Source organism: Miscanthus floridulus, chromosome 7, assembly GCF_019320115.1.
Source record: "Miscanthus floridulus cultivar M001 chromosome 7, ASM1932011v1, whole genome shotgun sequence".
Classification (NCBI taxonomy): Eukaryota; Viridiplantae; Streptophyta; class Magnoliopsida; order Poales; family Poaceae; genus Miscanthus; species Miscanthus floridulus.
Genome location: NC_089586.1, coordinates 114,156,779 through 114,174,064, shown reverse-complemented (window position 1 = coordinate 114,174,064; position 17,286 = coordinate 114,156,779). Strand labels below are relative to the sequence as shown.

Sequence of the window (17,286 nt, the reverse complement as noted above, 5' to 3'; positions counted from 1 at the left end):
CTTCATACAACTTTGTTTGAAAAAATCATTAATATTATTGTGTTTACAACATGGTTATCACCGTCGGATCATACGACGAGCTAGCGGTGAAAATTGTCTTCATTACCGGTTCATATGGCGAGCCGAAGGTGACGAGGAGCCCATCTCTACCACGTGGTGACACAAACCGGTAGTGATGGTCGGTGGTGAGCGCTATCTTTTTGGGTAGTGTTTGGCTGCACTTTAAGCCGGCTTGTTCGACTTATTTTTTCAGTCGGAACAGTGTTTTTTTCTCATAATATTTCAGCATAAAACAGTGTTTTTTAATCCCAACCGAACACTCTCTTGATGAAATACTGATATAAATAGATAGGTGGTGAGAGGTAGGCACTGATGCAGCTAAAAGTGACCCTAACAAAGATGATGTGGTTCTACTAAAACTATATTGCCAACCAAACAAGATTTATACAACAATACATGACACATAGACAGTAAAAGCAAACTAAAATACCGAATACCATTTCTTGCATTGCTTTATGCTCTTGGGCTACCAGATTTATTTTGCTAGCAAAGTTTGGCGAAGAAACACAGTCATACTTAGGCTCCGTTCGCTTCGCTGAAAAAAATATGAGCCAAAATATTATTTCGGCTAATTTATTATGAGAGAAAAATATGGTTTCGACCCAATACGGATTACAGTAGAAACGAGCATGTGCTTAATGTTCTCCTTCTCCACGTGCTCCGCCAGCGAACTCCTGTTCGCCATTTACGTCCGCAAGGCGGGCGCAAGCAAAGCAGAGGCGGTTGCCCACACAATCCGGCGGGAACATAGTTCCAGGCTCCCCTCCCTTCCCCGCGCCCAGTTCACGCTTCTGCCCGAAACCTCACCGCTCGCTTCGCCACGTCGCTGGGGGCCGAAAAGTCATTCCGCATCCGCCCCGTTTTTAGGAAAACCGATTCCCCGCTTCGGTGCCCACCACAAAGCTGACCTGCGGAAGAGCGAGGAGGACGAAACGGACCTGGACGAAGCTGCGCGCTGCACCGACCGACCAAACCCTAGGCGTTCGGCGGGCGTCACCACGGCGGCGAAGACGGGTGCCTCGCGTCGCCTTGGTGTCCCCGAAGTCGTCGACGGTGCAGCTCGATCCGCCTCGTCGAGCATGTCGAGGAGGTAATAATACTTTCGGCTGCCTCAGCAGAACTGCAATTCTAGCGATTTCGAACTGGATGGGATGCTTTTGAGCTTAGAGGTGGATCGCGTTCGTGTTGCTGTGGTAATTTCAGTTTGGATTTAGCTTGTATTTCAGCATTTGTATACCATCGCAGTGCGGTCATCCTGCAATGGAGCTGACTGTTAGTGTGGAGGTCTAGATTTGGGCGGCATACTGTTTGGTATTTGATATTTTCTGGTAAAAATAAGATATCATTGGCTTTATGAAGGTTGCAATTTCGGATTTAGGACGTATGGTATGGAACCATCGAGGCGACTAAATTGACCTCTCTTTGTCATTCGAATTCGTTTGGTTGCCCTTGTGCAAAAATTAGATCACGTGTGGTGGTCAGTTGGAGGTCATTATGAACTACATCACGGATTCAAATCATCTGGATACGTTGTGAATCACGGGACTAGTACGAGTGGCACAGAAATGTCCTCGACAATTGCTGGATGCAATATATCCTCTCTGTGTGGGCCTGGGGGGGGGGGGGGGGTCCATTATTTTTACCCAAAAAAAAGGCCCAAGCTTATTCCGAAGTGTAGGTTGAGGTGTAGATTTTAGAATAACAGGACTGCTGAGGTAAACTCTGAATTAAAGACTGTATTGGTAGTTTGGTACACCTTTAAGGCTTTAATGAAAAAATAGGATGAGTGGAAATGTTTGCCAATGACATCACAATTTATGGTTTATATGGTGGTGAGATGGCGAGTAGAACACTTTGAAGTGAAATGAAGTACTAGGAAGAGAATGGAACTATGTTTGTCATGTTGTCAGTTCTGTGACACATCAGAAACACATTTCTGGGGATGGAATGTTTATTTCAAGCCCCCAAAAGCTAGGGTAACTAATCCTGGGATCCTTGTATATCTATACTGACTTTAGCTGTCTCTTATTGAGGATTGTATCCGTTGGCATAGCAAATGAAATGTTAATGGTTGTGTCCATGTAGAACTTATAACAATTTAGAGTGTTCCCTTATGTTGCCTCTTTCTTTTTCTCACCAGGGTCCCTTGCAAATTCTTCTTGCATGGAGCTTGCTTCAAAGGAGATTACTGTGAATTCTCCCATGACTGCAATGATCAACCAGATAATGTAAACCTACGTACTTCTAACTCCAGACCAGTTTCCCTGCACTATCCAATTTACATTGGGCTTTGCTGTGGTACCCTCTAATGACTATGAGCCGTTCATTTAGTTAGATCGGACGGTTAGAATCATCTATTACTTCTTAGGAGGTAATAGATGAAATATATATTTATTTGATTTTAAATTTGGTAAAATAGAATACATAAGGAAAGTTTTAGATACAAATTTTATTTTCTAGATCTAATTGATGCATGTGTGATCTATTAGATATAGTAATTTTTTTATTTTGTAACTTTAGACATGGAATAATTTAATTAGCCATAGCTGCCGTGAGCATTATTTCGTGCATGTAATTTCATTCTCAAATCACGTGTACGTGACCGTAAATGTCTCGTATCCAAATCCATGTGCGTACATGACCATGATCATTTTTTATGCTTGTATAAGTTCTTGTTCCTAAATCTACATACGTGACCGCACGGCCCAGGTCCGGCAGACGCCATCTCACTGGCCAAGGATACCGCTGCGTCAGGATGTGGACTGGGGGTTCGGGGGTTTTCTCGATCTGTGTGAGAAGATCTTCTTCTTAAAAGGAAAACCCGGGGGCCGTCATAACCCCCCGCAGGTCGAGTTTTTTTTTAATCTACATACGTGACAGCACATATAAGAGTTTTTTTAATTGATTATATAACGTGATCGGTGTACAATTTTAATGTGACTTCACGTAACAGCACATAAAAGTTTTTGATCACTTTTAAAGAAAAAACATGTACATTAGCATCACACTGTATGTATAATGAACAATTTTTTTTTTTTAAAAATACAGATTCATATGCATCGTACCATCGGAGTGATAGTTGTATTATACATAATTAATAGAGTTGGGAGAATTTGAGAAATCAATGGCTTCACGTCCACTTGTGCATGCCGTGATGAGGGGAGATTTTATAGCTGCACATCCACTTATGCATGCCGTGATAAGGGGGATTTGAGAATATATATTTTTTCTTTTCTCATATTAATTAATCAATTAATTAATTCAAAAAAATTAAGAAATCAATGGCTCAGATTTGTTTGAAATATTACCTCCTAGGAAGTAAAGAATGTACCTGTAGCATCTCCCATTTACATTTGCATGATCCAGTAACAGTATTCCTGTATTTCTTACAGTAATGCTCTCACCTACAGGTTTGCACGTTCTACCAGAAAGGGGCGTGCTCCTTTGGTAACCGTTGCAGAAATGAACATGTTGAAGTTCATCGTAACTGCCCCCAACCAGCAACCACTGCAGCACGTGCATCCTCCAATTCTTCTCAGCGAGATCCTCATTGCAGCGAATGCCAAACGGATTTGTGTGACCAAACGCAGCAGATATGCAAGTCAACAACAACACTTTCTGCACATCAACCTGCATGGGCAGTTGATTATCATGACCATGACACTCCAGATGATACCACAAGCTGGCCATCGTACCAAGCTGTGCAAAATCAAACATCACAACATCCTGCTCATCTGTCAAATTGCTCTTCTGCTGCTGCTGGCACTTGTCCTTATGGGAAAGACTGTTCTCAGATGCATGGAGATCTATGTGCATTCTGTGAAAGACAGTGCCTGAATCCTAATCAACCTGACGAAAGGGGGGTACATGTCAAGCTATGCAAGAAAAACAACAGACTTCTTGAGGCCATGAGAAAAAGTGAAGACATAGAATGTGGTGTGTGCTTGGACCGTGTGCTTTCAAAACCTACGGCAGCAGAAAGGAGGTTTGGGCTGCTATCTGACTGTGACCATTCCTTCTGCATCTCATGCATTAGGAATTGGCGTAGCACCTCTCCTACGTCTGGCATGGATGTCAACTCTACACTCAGGGCTTGTCCAATATGCCGCAAATTGTCATACTATGTAGTTCCTAGCATTACGTGGTACTCCTCAAAGGAAGAAAAACAAGAAATTGTTGAAAGTTACAAGGCTAAGCTCAGGTAAGATACTTGATTTGAAAATTTGCTTTATCCTTAGGCACATCGTTTATGTGATTTTCAAGCTGCCCAGACTAATAACAGCAATTCATCTGTACTGTTTAATTTGCTTATTAGGGATGCATAGATAAAACTTCTGTTGTATTTTCTGCCAAAGCAGAACTTAATTCACTAGTTGTATATGTTATGCAGGTCTATTGATTGTAAGCACTTTGACTTCGGAAAGGGCACTTGTCCCTTTGGAAGCAGCTGTTTTTACAAGGTACATAATACAGTTTTTTTGGTCATTTAAATGCCTATTTGTTTTATTACATGCTTCAAAGCATGTATTGTTTATCTTCATTCTTGAGTGGAACATAATTAGCTTATCATAGGAGATATTTTCAATCTGACAATGCAAGTCTTGTTCCTAGTACATCTTTGTAATTTGAAACTGGAACCTTTATATAGCAGCTTGCAATTTCAAGCTGATTGCTATCATTGCTCGAATTCAATAGTAGGTTTAAGCTGCACTGTGGTCCTTCAAAAGCACGTCCCCATTCGCACAGTGATTTTTTTTTTATGAAACTGGAGGGGCTTTTGGCCCCTACAGGCTATTTATTAAAAATAAAACAGAAAAGGGAAGCCAGTCCGATTACAACTTAAGGAACAAAGAAAGAAAGGAGAGAAAAAATTAAACTAGCAGGAGCATTTACGATAAATTTTGGATCCATAGATCAAAGGTTAAAGAGAGTCTAGCCCTTGTCCGGAAATTTGCACAGTGAATTGCTACCATTTGTCCATTTCTTAGTACATACAAGTACCAATTTATCTATTGAAAACATTCTGCCTGTTAATTATGATATTTGGAGATTTCCTTTTTGAGTAAAATGCAAGTACAGGACATGGCCCTTTAGAACTTGTAAGAGGATTTACAGTGTCTCGTTTGATGGTCGTCTGGCTTTTCCTCCACGAGGGCTCAAGTCCTCGATTATAATACTTCATATCATAGAGTAATATGCGTTTCCTTTTGTAGTAGCCCGTATTGTCAGTTTCCCGTGGTGTTATGATCTATTGTTTTCACACCTGTAATTGCATCGTTTTCAGCATGCCTACGATGATGGCCGTTTGGAAGACGCTTTATTGAATCATCGTGACGCCGACGATGCAAGTGCGGCGATTGCCAGACTTATGAGGTGGGTATTCTATATCCTACCAAGCTTCCTTTACAAAATTTGAAGCTTTTGCCTCGCTTGCTGATATGAACCTCCTGTTTATTTCCCAGGTTGTCGTACTTACTGACTCGGGTGCATGTCTAGGGAAAACCCAAACGTATCGTTGAGCAAACATGCTGAGTTCATTGGAGTTCGTTGACCAGACAGGCAATCCTGGATTTGGCTTTGTAATGAATATTATAAAAAAAACATCCTGAAAAGAGGGCAGTCATTTCTGAAATTTATGTTTTTGCTGAATGTTCAAGTCATCCAGAAGGAAGCAGTCCAAATCGTGCCACTTGGAAGCTAGCATTTCCTGTCCGGGTTGGTAGTTGATTGGTGGTTGTGACCAAACTAAGTTATACTCACTACACTCTGGTGATCCTCGTTGGCTGCAGCATCTCTAGCATTTCGTTTTTCCAGCCCAGTCGTTAAAAAAATTTGAGCTTGCTTCCGGAAATTTCAAACAAGCTTACCGAAATGCTCTGTAATTGAAGACTGGAGAAATGTTATCTCGTTCTGCAGAGCTGCTGGCCTGCTATAGCGCGTGGAACTAAGTTCAGTTAAACCCGCCTATGGGTATTCTTTACCACGATATAAATATTTCGTCGTCCTCTCTTTTGGTCACCAACGCACCTGTAGAGAACATTAGACCGTCGCCCCGTTTCATCTCCTTCATTGCGATTGAGAGGACAATATACATACACCTCTCATCAGCTTTGTTGATGGAATGTTAGATGTTTCGACGGGACGGTTAAGAGTAGATCCTTTTGGGTCGTATGACTGCAGAACGATCTCTTGCTGGCCGTAGTTACCTATTCTCCAAAATCCAAAACTGTATGCAAGGCGCGTAAACACAAAGTACACGGTATTTGTCTACAAATGCTAGGAAGTTCTTTTTTTTTTTTTTGCGAATAATGCTAGGAAGATTTAGAACGCAAATGGACAGAACATGGAGACCAGCAAGCCTAATGACGAACGAGATCGATCCATCGTCTTTATTCATAGAAGAGACGCCTCAACACAAGGTATACAATCAAACAATGCAGTATGGTACAAAAGAATGAGCAATAGCACAGATCACAACGCCCACCCGGGGCACAGGGACACAATCACACACCCCATCACTGCTACTTCTAGTACACCTACTAGCTAAGACGAAGACGATCGAACAGGGTCCAACTCCGACCCCGAATAAGCAGCGAACTACCGCGTCCACGGCAAGCGCCTACTGCATGAGGCCACCCGCGACGAGGATGGAGAAGACGGCAGAGCAAGCCACGGCCAGGGCCGACGCCGCGGTCCCCGCTGCCGCGCCCGTGACGGGCGCCGGCGCGGGCGGCACGCCCAGGTCAATCTCCTGCGCCGACGCCGACGCGGCGAACAGCACGGCCATCACGGCCACGAGCAGCACTGCAGCGCGGGACGCCATCACGAGCAGAGCGAGGCGGGAACGAGGACGGCAAGAGCACGTAGCAGCGGCGGCTAAGCTAAGCGAGGCAGAGGAGAGGAGGGGGGCAATGTGGTGAGACGGGAGCGGCATGGGCAGGCGGCCCGGGGTATATAACGAGGTGGCGTGATGTTCGCGGGTCACGGTCGCGGCCGCGCGGGCACCGGGCGCTCGCGTGCGACGCGTGGGGTCCCGAGGCGCGACACGTCGGGCTCGCGGACGGCGCAGGTGGCGCGGCGCGAGTCTCGGCGCGCGAACGCGATTCCATCGATCCCACCACACCGCACCACACGACCTCAGGGTCTGGGTGACGCCCACGGCCCAACCGGCGTTGATTGGCGCGCGCGCAACCGCGACGCGTCCGCCGCACGACGCCACCGCCGACACACCGGCTACGCGACCGATCGACATGGTATGCAACGTCACGAATGCGGTACATGTACGCCATCGCGTACGTCACGTCACCCTCAGCACACCCGTAACTGGCGACGAGTAAAATTAAAGCAAGATTAGTAAGGTTAAAGGTGATATAAGCTGGCTGCACAAGTTATCACATCAGATTTATGTTGAAACGCATGAGATAAAAGCTCCGTTCGCTTGAGCTTATTCAGAGCTACTTTTCAGCTATGGAACAACGTTCTTCCTCTCGTAACATTTCAATCATAAGCGTCAGCATAAACTAAATTTTAGCATCAGAGAACAGGGTGAAAAGAGAAAACAAAGCAGCCTGTAAACTCGTAGCTTAAGCCTTAACGAGACATTGGTTTCAAGAAACTTGGTGAGATAGACTCTCTGTATTTGTAATAATATAACTATTATAATAAGTGATATAACACTAGCGTATAACCAGCTAAACTATTGACCGTGCCCTCTCTAAGCATTATTACTCGCCATGAGCGTTCATTTTTTTTCCCTTGATAAATGATAAGCATGGACGCTCGTGTTGATTTTTCCTTCTTGCCGACTAGTATACCGATCACGTAGCGTATTGCCTACGTTGCTCAGGGGTCAATGGCAGCTGCCGTACGCGTACACTCCGGTACGTGCGCGCGTGCGTGCGTACACCTGCCCAGCCCAGGGCCGGCCGGACGCAGTAAAGCCAGCGCACATGCGGTGTAGGGTGACGTACGAGAGGCCGACTACGGGCAGCAACAGGGCCACGTACCGTAGGCTCCGTTCCAAAGTCTTCACGGTTACTTCACCAACACCAACGCTTCGGTTGCAAGCGCGGTATCCGCCGGGCGTGCCCTGGAAGATGGCAGGTATATACGGAGTATGTGGTATATGTTCATCGACAGGGACCGATCGAGGGATCGGAGATCAACCAAATCAACTCACGTTTGCCTAGTTTGCAGCTTCAACCAAGCTAGCCGGTCGGAGAATTGGCCAAATGGGAACCTTCTAGGCGCACCTGAAGAACAGTTTAAGGTCGATCTGGCAGAATTTCCGAGGAAATGTATTATGCATTTTCTGTGCCTACGCCGGCTTCCAGGGATACGTGCGTACTGAGCTTCTCTCCCTACCACCACACGCCGGAGCTGATCACGGTGTTCCAGAACGTAAGGGCGTGCGTGTCCGGCACTCCGGTGTCCTGTATGAACAAAGGCCAGCGGCCAGCCGGCCAGCCGCATCACTGTGGGCTTGTGGCGGCGATGGATCGAGGCGAGAGCGTGTGCGTGTGCGTGTCAGTCAGATCGGCGCCGTCTGCGTTGCGCGCGGTAGCGGAGAGGATGGAACGAAAGGGAGGCCTCAGCTGCAGGCAGAGAAGCCGTCCGCCTCAACAGTCGACATGCATGCCAGTGGCGAGCCAGCGAAACACCGGCGGCATTCTTTCCCATTCCTCTACGGCTCCGTTCGGTACAGCGTGTTCGGTTGGCTGGTTCATATCGTTGCTGGTTCGTGAAGAAGTACTGCGGGCTACTTTATGTGAGAGAAAAATACTGTTCTAGCTGGAAATTTACGATCATTTATGACGAGCCACGGCCAAACGAACAGACTCGGTGCGGTGGATGCATGAATCTCCGCGCGCGCGCGGAGGTGTCATGTCCCGGTCGCCGGAGCGCTGAAATGATGGGTTTTTTTTCTGAACCCGATCGGTTCAGAGCTCAGATTCAGAGTTCGGATTGATGTCACAATGCAAGGGCCTCTGAACATGTTCTGTCGCACCCAGTAGTACTCCGTTCTTCCATCACTATTACCGTGGATTGCAGTCGATCAAACAAGAGCTGAATCGTGCTGTTTGCTGCCTTGCTGGAGTGGCATTAGGACCGTAGAACACAGGGACCTTGTCAGTTGCCGCAACAGTTCCTTTGCGGTTGAGCTCGGCGATTAGAGAATTCATCTTCCATAATAACAGGATTCCAGGTTAACAATTGATCGCCCGTAGCGTCGTTAGGTGGCTACCTAATGCTTGGAGTTCATACCAAATATTCTGCTTGAGTGCTTGTGTATTCTCTTTCATGCTGGACAGGTGATGATTTAGGAATCTTATGAGGTAGCAGCCCAACCACACGAATGATATGAGCAGTTGATGTGGGATTTTTAGTTGACTATTTTTTAGTCCCTAAACATTCAAACAAACAGGATCCACTAACTATGAACCAGTTGTTAGTTTGTTAGTCCACACCTAAAAGTTAATAGGACTAATGTTAGTCCTAACCCATCCAAACAAGGCCGATCCACACTTTTCATTCTAGTGTTGATGGAATAAGTGAATACGGAGCCTGGGCTGCCAGTTAGTAAGATATAAGATATTTACAACGGCAGCCAATCATACGGAGCCTCGTTCTCCAAAATGAATTTGATTGAAGAAGCAGAACAAGTCGACAAAAACCAATCGGGTGCAGAACTTTCAGATGCCTTCTCCTCCTCTACCACGTGTGTTGACCTTATACCAAAACCGCGAAATCATTGGCGAGAACGTGGTGCCGGGCCCACCGCCGTGGAACACTTCGCCTGTTCGCTTTGCTAAAAAATAATGGCTAAAAATATTGTTCGCTGATTTATTGAGAGAGAAAAACACGATTTATTCATTGAAATAGTACAAAAGGCAAAAACAGGACCATTATGGTTGCTTGACGAGCCGGTGCGCCCCGCCATGGCCCATGGGTCCCATGACAGAGACAGACGACACCGGTGCCGAGCGGCTCGATGATACGAGCGGCGCCATGAGGGCTCGGATTGAGCATTGCCTCAGCTTTATGCGTTGTGTCTCTGCATGCCACAACGAACCAAACTGCTGGTATAAGTTTCCTCCCTGTCATCGTCGCCTTGCTAGTTGAAGTAGGTTGTCGATCGCTTTTCTTGCCAGCTTAACACATGTTGTACCACATAATCTACACGATTACAAATGTAAAGCGGAGCTCACGAAATGGACCAGGGGAATTTTAAACGTCCGGTCGGCAGCCTGCATTTTATTTCTGAAAGTCTGAACAGCGCAGCTTTCTTTTTCATCGAGGAGCTGGCGGACGACTTTGTTGTTGTTGCTTCCATAGACTAATCGCTAAAATTTTGGAGATTATCATTGCTTATTAGTTTTCGCACGATCATTCATCTTCTTGACTTCTTCCCCTCTCGGTGAAGACTGAAAACTAGATGGTCTTCTGAACCTTCTGAACAACCGTGGCGCACTGCAACAGGCCAACAGCACAGAATGCAAGTTACCGCGCTGTTTCGCTGGCGACGGAGACCAAGACGATGAACACACACAGCATTGTTGTTTGGAGGTGAGAGTGACACGTGACAAACAGTTTGACAAAATCAGCCCAAATTGTTTCAGGGCTAACACGCAGCAAGAACACGCGAACAAACGTGCGCGCGCGCCTGCCGAGACCGAGGGACTCGTTCAAATGGTGAGACGCAAACCACACGCTACACGACCCGTTCGTGTCTTCCCCGCGAGATGACCGCCCGGCCACTCGCTGGACCGCTTCGCATGCACATGCAGGCACGTAGCAGGCGCCGCCACATGGCGGCCACCGACTCGCTATAAATCCCCGGCCCCGCCGTGGTCTCCATCCCCAGGCAAAGCGACGGGAGCACAGAGCCAGCCAGCAGCCAAGAAGCAGCCAGCTCGCTCGCCGCGCCCGCCGCCTTCTTCCTCGCCTCCGTTCCGCCCCGCCGCCGCGCCGTCTCTACGGTTGCTAAGCCGCCGCCGCATCCAGGGATGGAGATGAAGAAGATCGCCTGCGCCGTCCTCGTCGCCGCCTCGGCCACCGTGGCGCTCGCCGCGGAGGCTCCGGCTCCGGCCCCCACCAGCGGCTCCTCCGCCGTCGCACCCGCCGTCGGCGCAGCCCTCGGGGCCGCCGTGGCCTCCTTCTTCGCCTACTACATTCAGTGAGCCGGCCGGCCGCGCCCGGAGGAGGAGGAGGAGGAGGAAGAGACGAAGGGGAGACATGGCTGCGCTGATCCCAACACGCGCGCGCATTCCGATGCGTGGGCGTGTTCTGATTCGACACGACGACGACACGCCTTTGTCTTCTTTTCTTTGTTCCTCTCTTCTCCTTAAGTTAACGAATTGATTGATGTCGCTGATGCACCAGCTTGATTTGGTGCCTTGTTATTTGTTCTTCCCTTGAGAGAGGGATCGACACTTGTACCATTGCTTGCCATTTGTTTGGATCAATTTAACAATTCTCGATTTAACCATCGCGTGTATATGTGCCTTGGATGAACGTTGCCCGCATGGTGATGAGGTTTTCGGTTCATGGCGCTTTGTTCGTGGTTCAGGATGGGCTGGGGCGCTGGGCATGTGAGGCTGTGACCCGTGTATGATGCTACCAATGCTCTGCTTTTTAACTCCTCTTCTTTTCAGTTTTTTTTACTGGTGTTAAGGCAAAAAGAATTACCGCACCGGCAAAGTTCAGAGAAATATAGGAGCAAACGATAAACTAGCAGCCTATTCGCTTGGTCGTAAACGATCGTAAATTTCTAGTCAGAATAGTATTTCTCTCACACCAAATCAGTCAACAGTAATAATCCACGATCGTATACGATCGTATCAGCATCCGCCGAACAGGATGTAGAACAACATTCTGATCAAACAAGGAATGGGCAATCATCTTTCTAATTAAAATGACTCAACGTGAGACGTCAGTACACACTACAGAGCAGTGGCGGATGTGGGATGCGGGATAAGGGGGGGCTAAAACAACAGAGATGTTGATTTGCACGAAGATTTAACGGTGAAATCAAGTTTTTGCTACAGTAATTAGCATTGAAATCAAGAAATTAGGGGGGGCTGGAGCCCCTCCAGCCCCCCCTTTGGATCCGCCACTGCTACAGAGTAATAATAGACGGGTGCTAGCGCCCGCGTGTCCGAACGAACGCTAGCAGCTACGGTCCGTTTTCCCACATCCATGCATGGCCCGCACTGGACGGATGTTGCTCGTGGCCACGTGGGGCCCGCGCCACGTGCGAGACGACTGTTCACGTCTCCTCCGGCTTCCCACACGTATAAAGTGCAACATCCGATCTATTTTCGAAAACATTCAGATACAATACTTATAATATAAAAAATATTATAAAAAAATACAGATGAAATATTTGAAATATGCATTTGAAATGCTTGCAAAAATATTTAAAAACCATTGCAAAACATACACAACATCCAGATAAAACACCTATAACATATGTGTAAAAACATTTGGAGGCTGACTCTTGCAACATACATGTACAACCATTATAATATATATAACATCTCAATTTATTTTTGCAACATTCATATAAAATATTTGCAATATACCTTTAAAACATTTAAAATTAAATTTACAATATGCATCGTATCTCAGTGCGGCCTTCTCCACCGTCTGCATCGGCGCACCGCAGCCGTAGCAGCAAGCGAGGCCGGAGGGCTTCCGCGCGCTAGGGCCTGACCAGCGGGTGCAGGCGGCGGAGCAATGGCAGGAGCAACGAAACAGGCGCGCGGGACAGGAACAGGAGCAGTGGCAAAAGCAGCGGGGCGGGTGGCGGACGGGCAGGAGCAGCGCGAGATGAGCGGCAGGAGCAACAGAAGAGGGCACAGCCGGCGGAGAAGAAGCAGGAGCAGCGCGAAGCAAGCAACGAAAGGGGACGAACGTGAAGTTTAGTGGGCCAGCTTGTCCGTAGATCGAGGCACAGGGTGTCCGAGCGGGACGGACGCCCTCGTCCTATCATTCCCGATAAGGGCCTGTTCGGTTCCCGGGGATTGAGGTCCTGGAACCGTTCCGGCCAGGAACGTTTATTTAAATTGCACGTAGCAGAGTTTAGCGGGAATGGTTCCGGCCAGGAGTTACTCTAAACGAACGAGCCCTAAGGCTTCGTTCGGTTTACAGGGGAATAATTCCCAGCCAACAGTTTCTTCAATAATTTATACTAGTATAGAACTGTTCCTGGCCTGGAACGACTGGAACCTCCTAACCGAACGGGGCCTAAAGGAATGAATGAACTTGCAAGCTGATACTGACATACTGTTGGCCCTGGAGGTCCAGGGTTAATCGAACTTCTCTCATTTTACTCATCCGAAATCCCGAACAGAACTGCACTGCAATTTCTGATTGCTGCAATCAGCTCGCAGAGTCGCAGTTGCGAAACTAAAAAATGCAACATGATGGTTGTCTCCAGAATTACAGTATATAGTAAATGTTAGGCGAGGACCCAAATGGCCCCAGCAGGCCCAGCTCTCATGGAGTAGAAAACTGCTTTAACATTCAGAAATCATATGAAAACTTCAAGGAAGTAACTACCTGAGAACTGTGTACATATCTTACGCAAATACGAGGAAAAAAATGGAGGAGCAAAGCAACTTAGATCCATCAACTGCAAAAAGAATTGGAAACGAATATAGATCTATCGTCAAAGACAAGCAGATAAGTATCTCACTACAGCATCGACATTCCAGGCCATCTTACTTTGCAACTTGCACGCTCCGAAAGGTCAAAAAAAAAAAACCTCCAGAAAGGCTGCAAACTTGCATCCCCAAGTGGCCAGCAACACTGAACTTTGTGTGATGTTTCTGAACATTAGTGGAAGTAGCATGTGCGGGCAATGGCGTCAAGTGATTTCTAAGTTTCACTTCAGAGAAAGATTGACACAGCAACAATGTAGAATAGTAGCACCAACTTCTTTCAGAAGTAAATTACATGTTATTTCAGGCATCCATGCTCGATTTACCAGCTGGAAAGGCACAAAACACATCCACCCAACACCCGAAGGAAAAGATCAATCTATACATGCGAAAGATAATATACTGTAGTCTGCATATTGAACAGACATTAAGCTGAGAAGGGCCGACACTGAACAAAAAAAAGGAGTCATTTTAAGGGACCAGCCGCCACACCTCTCAAGCTTGAAGCAAGTACACCTTGGCCTTGCAAGGTCAAGAATGTTACATCAATAACATAAGGATTTCCGCATCCTGGTGCAGGAAAAAGAACATAAGCAATGTTTGCATAAGCTTTGATCTGATGATCAAGGAGGATAGCAGCACCAAACAAGGGTTGAAGAACCACATGCTGACATGCAGTGCCGAACTGCTGATGGTTCAGGATTGCATCCTTCCTTGAGTGAAAAGAGACCTGAAACTTAGTGGAATCTGAAGGTGATTGAGAGTGATATGTGTGATCCTTCCATTGCAGGTACCTATTTATAACGGAGAAAAAGAGCACCAATAATTGGCAACTATTATGCAGTTTCTGAGATGAGGGCTAATTTATCTAGCAGCTAATGCCTATCTATTGGTGATGGCAATGCTGCCGGTGAATCTGCACTATCCAAAAGCATCAAGACAAGCTATTAAACAGTGTACTTCAGAAGACACAAGGGCTACATAGCTACTGAGAATGTCTAGTGCATATCCTGTACAAAACATTTTTCTTTGACCTAAGCTGCAAGCTTATTCTCTCTTGTCCTGAAAAATAGTGGATTTTCAGTTGTCCTAAGTCAAACAATTCTAAGTTTGACAAAGTTTATAGTAAAGAACAATCATATTTACGATATCAAATGAGCACTGTTAGATATATTATGAAATGTATTTTCATAATATCCCTCTTTGATATGGTACATGTTATTACCTTTGTCTACAAACTTGGTTAAACTTAGAATGGTTTGACTTAGGAAAACTGAAAATCCATTATATTTCAAGGCTGAGGGAGTACAAGGTCACAGTGCAATGTACTCTGGTAATCAGGATTGCTTTCTAGAAACCATGGACATCTGTAATGGCCTTTCATAGAACCACAGGGTTCTTTCTATATCCCACCCTTCTCAGGCAATCAGGCACCAGAGACCAGTAAAAGGGGACATGACAATTGGGGATCTTAAAATGAAATATTGCTCTTCAGAGACAACAGGAAGCGACGGATCCCTGTGTTAAAGAATTAATAAAAGATCAAGAGCACAGCTTTTCATGGCCCACTAGTGTTATACTATCATAGTGTCACTTATATATAAAGTATAAACAACATAAAGCATGACCACGATGTATCCATCAGGAAACGGTAAATAGTAAAAAACCAAATTATACAGCTCAGAAATTTTCAAAAGCAATTAGGAAAAATATCCAACTGCTTAGTTCATGGTAATATCATAAGAGACCAGTACAGTAAAAATAATAGACAATCCATTCATGTTGTTATCCCTACAACCGTGTTAACAAGGAACTTAGTTAAAAAAAACTATCCGAATTTTGTTAGCACACTTGCAGAGGAACAAATTGAACTGTCTACTGTACAGGGTGCAGTTAGACAAGAATTCACCTATAATCACTTCATAAACATATAATATCACAAAGGGATTATTTGGTTAGATTCATAAAAAAAACTGGACCTGCGAGGGTATGACCACCCCCAGCCATTGCATTAAGAAGAAGACCTTCTCACGCAGGCCCAGAAAACCCCCGAACCCCTGCCCCACCCTTACACAGCGGCACCGTCGCCCTATGAGAATGGGCCTGCCCCACCCTTACACAGCGGCACCGTCGCCCTGTGAGAATGGGCCGGTCCTTAGACCTGTGCTTTGGCGTGGGACAGACGAGGGGATTTTTTTAACCCTAGCCTGAAATTCGCTCCCACGGGAGGCGAACCCAGGACCTGAGGAGTGCCGCCGGGACCCTCTAACCAATTGGACTAGAGGCCCTTTGGCGGTTAGATTCATCAAATGATTAACAAATCACTAATTGCTATAAGAGAGTCATGCAGTAAGTAAGCTAAAACTATAGGATATCTGATCAATAATACATCAATTTGGAGTTAACTTGTCTATCAAATGATTCACAAATCACTAATTGCTATAAGAGAGTCATGCAGTAGGTATAGGATATCTGATCAATAATACATCAATTTGGAGTTAACTTGTCTAAATTTTAAGAAAACTCACTTATATTCAACAAAAGACAAACAAATAACACGTTCAAACAGGATACAAGCAAATCTTATCTGCGAATTTCGGACAAAGAATAACCAAGGCACGATAGAAACATAGTACTTCACTACTTCTGAACATAGATAAATACAAAGGTGAATTCAAACAGAGGATACAGCAAGTGGAAGAATACCGTACTACCAACAAAAGGTCTAGCTTTTGATAGAGATATGAGTCTTCAGATATCCAAATCAATTTCTGGTTTAAAATTGATACTAAATCTGATTGCAGAAGAATTTGTGATACTCCACATCATCAAAATGTTTTTACAAGATGTTAGATTATCATATCAGGACCATACATGCCCTCTCCTTCTAAATCTTGCAAAAGTAAGTCAGGATTAAAGAGGGAAAAGAGATCCCACAAGGCCACAACAATTTATAATACTGGTTGAGGACAACACGCAACGACCTTGTTGCTAAAAATATAGTAAATTATAGATGTCTAACTAGACAATTAGACAATTGTCTCAAAGGATAGCATGAGTACTGTTTGGTTATACTATTGAAAGATTATTAAAACCATTTTTTCAAATCATTTCAATCAAGGTAAACCTCGCAATAAAGCGCAGGTCGTTCTCTAGTTGGCTGCCATTATCGTATTTGGGATACTGTTATTTCCAATTTACTCTATTCGACATATTGTAAGAAACTATTCAGTCCACTTTACATAAGCCAACCCTGAAGAAAACATCTGATCACATTGGAGTTCCAAACTGAGCATATAACTAGACTGCCAAGTGCCAATCACAAAGGTATCAAAACACAGTTCATTCTGATCTCAGTAACAACTGAATCAGCCACGGTATTCTTCTAGTGTAAGGTGATAATACAACCTTGCCAAATCTTATTTCAAAAAACAACCTTGCCAAATCACAATGAATCCAAAACACAGTTCAGTGGCAAGAGGAAAGCAGCAATAAAGAACTGTGGTTGTAGCCAAGTTATGAAGATGCTAAATTTTACCAATTGGTTCGATAAGCTGAAGTC

At 45.4% G+C, this 17,286-nt stretch overlaps 2 protein-coding genes across 2 annotated transcripts; one reads left to right on the top strand and one right to left on the bottom strand.

Annotated features, from left to right (window-relative positions):
- Positions 1 to 891: 891 nt before the first annotated feature.
- On the top strand, positions 892 to 6,343 carry LOC136464338 (E3 ubiquitin-protein ligase makorin-like). Its single transcript, XM_066463298.1, has 6 exons — positions 892 to 1,150; positions 2,201 to 2,288; positions 3,471 to 4,261; positions 4,451 to 4,520; positions 5,345 to 5,433; positions 5,523 to 6,343. The coding sequence occupies exons 1-6, from the start codon at positions 1,140 to 1,142 to the stop codon at positions 5,554 to 5,556; spliced, it is 1,083 nt and encodes a 360-aa protein (XP_066319395.1). The 5' UTR covers positions 892 to 1,139; the 3' UTR covers positions 5,557 to 6,343.
- Positions 6,344 to 10,886: 4,543 nt separating this feature from the next.
- On the bottom strand, positions 10,887 to 11,327 carry LOC136466093 (uncharacterized). Its single transcript, XM_066464571.1, has one exon. The coding sequence runs from the start codon at positions 11,325 to 11,327 to the stop codon at positions 10,887 to 10,889; it is 441 nt and encodes a 146-aa protein (XP_066320668.1).
- Between the last annotated feature and the right edge of the window lie 5,959 nt (positions 11,328 to 17,286).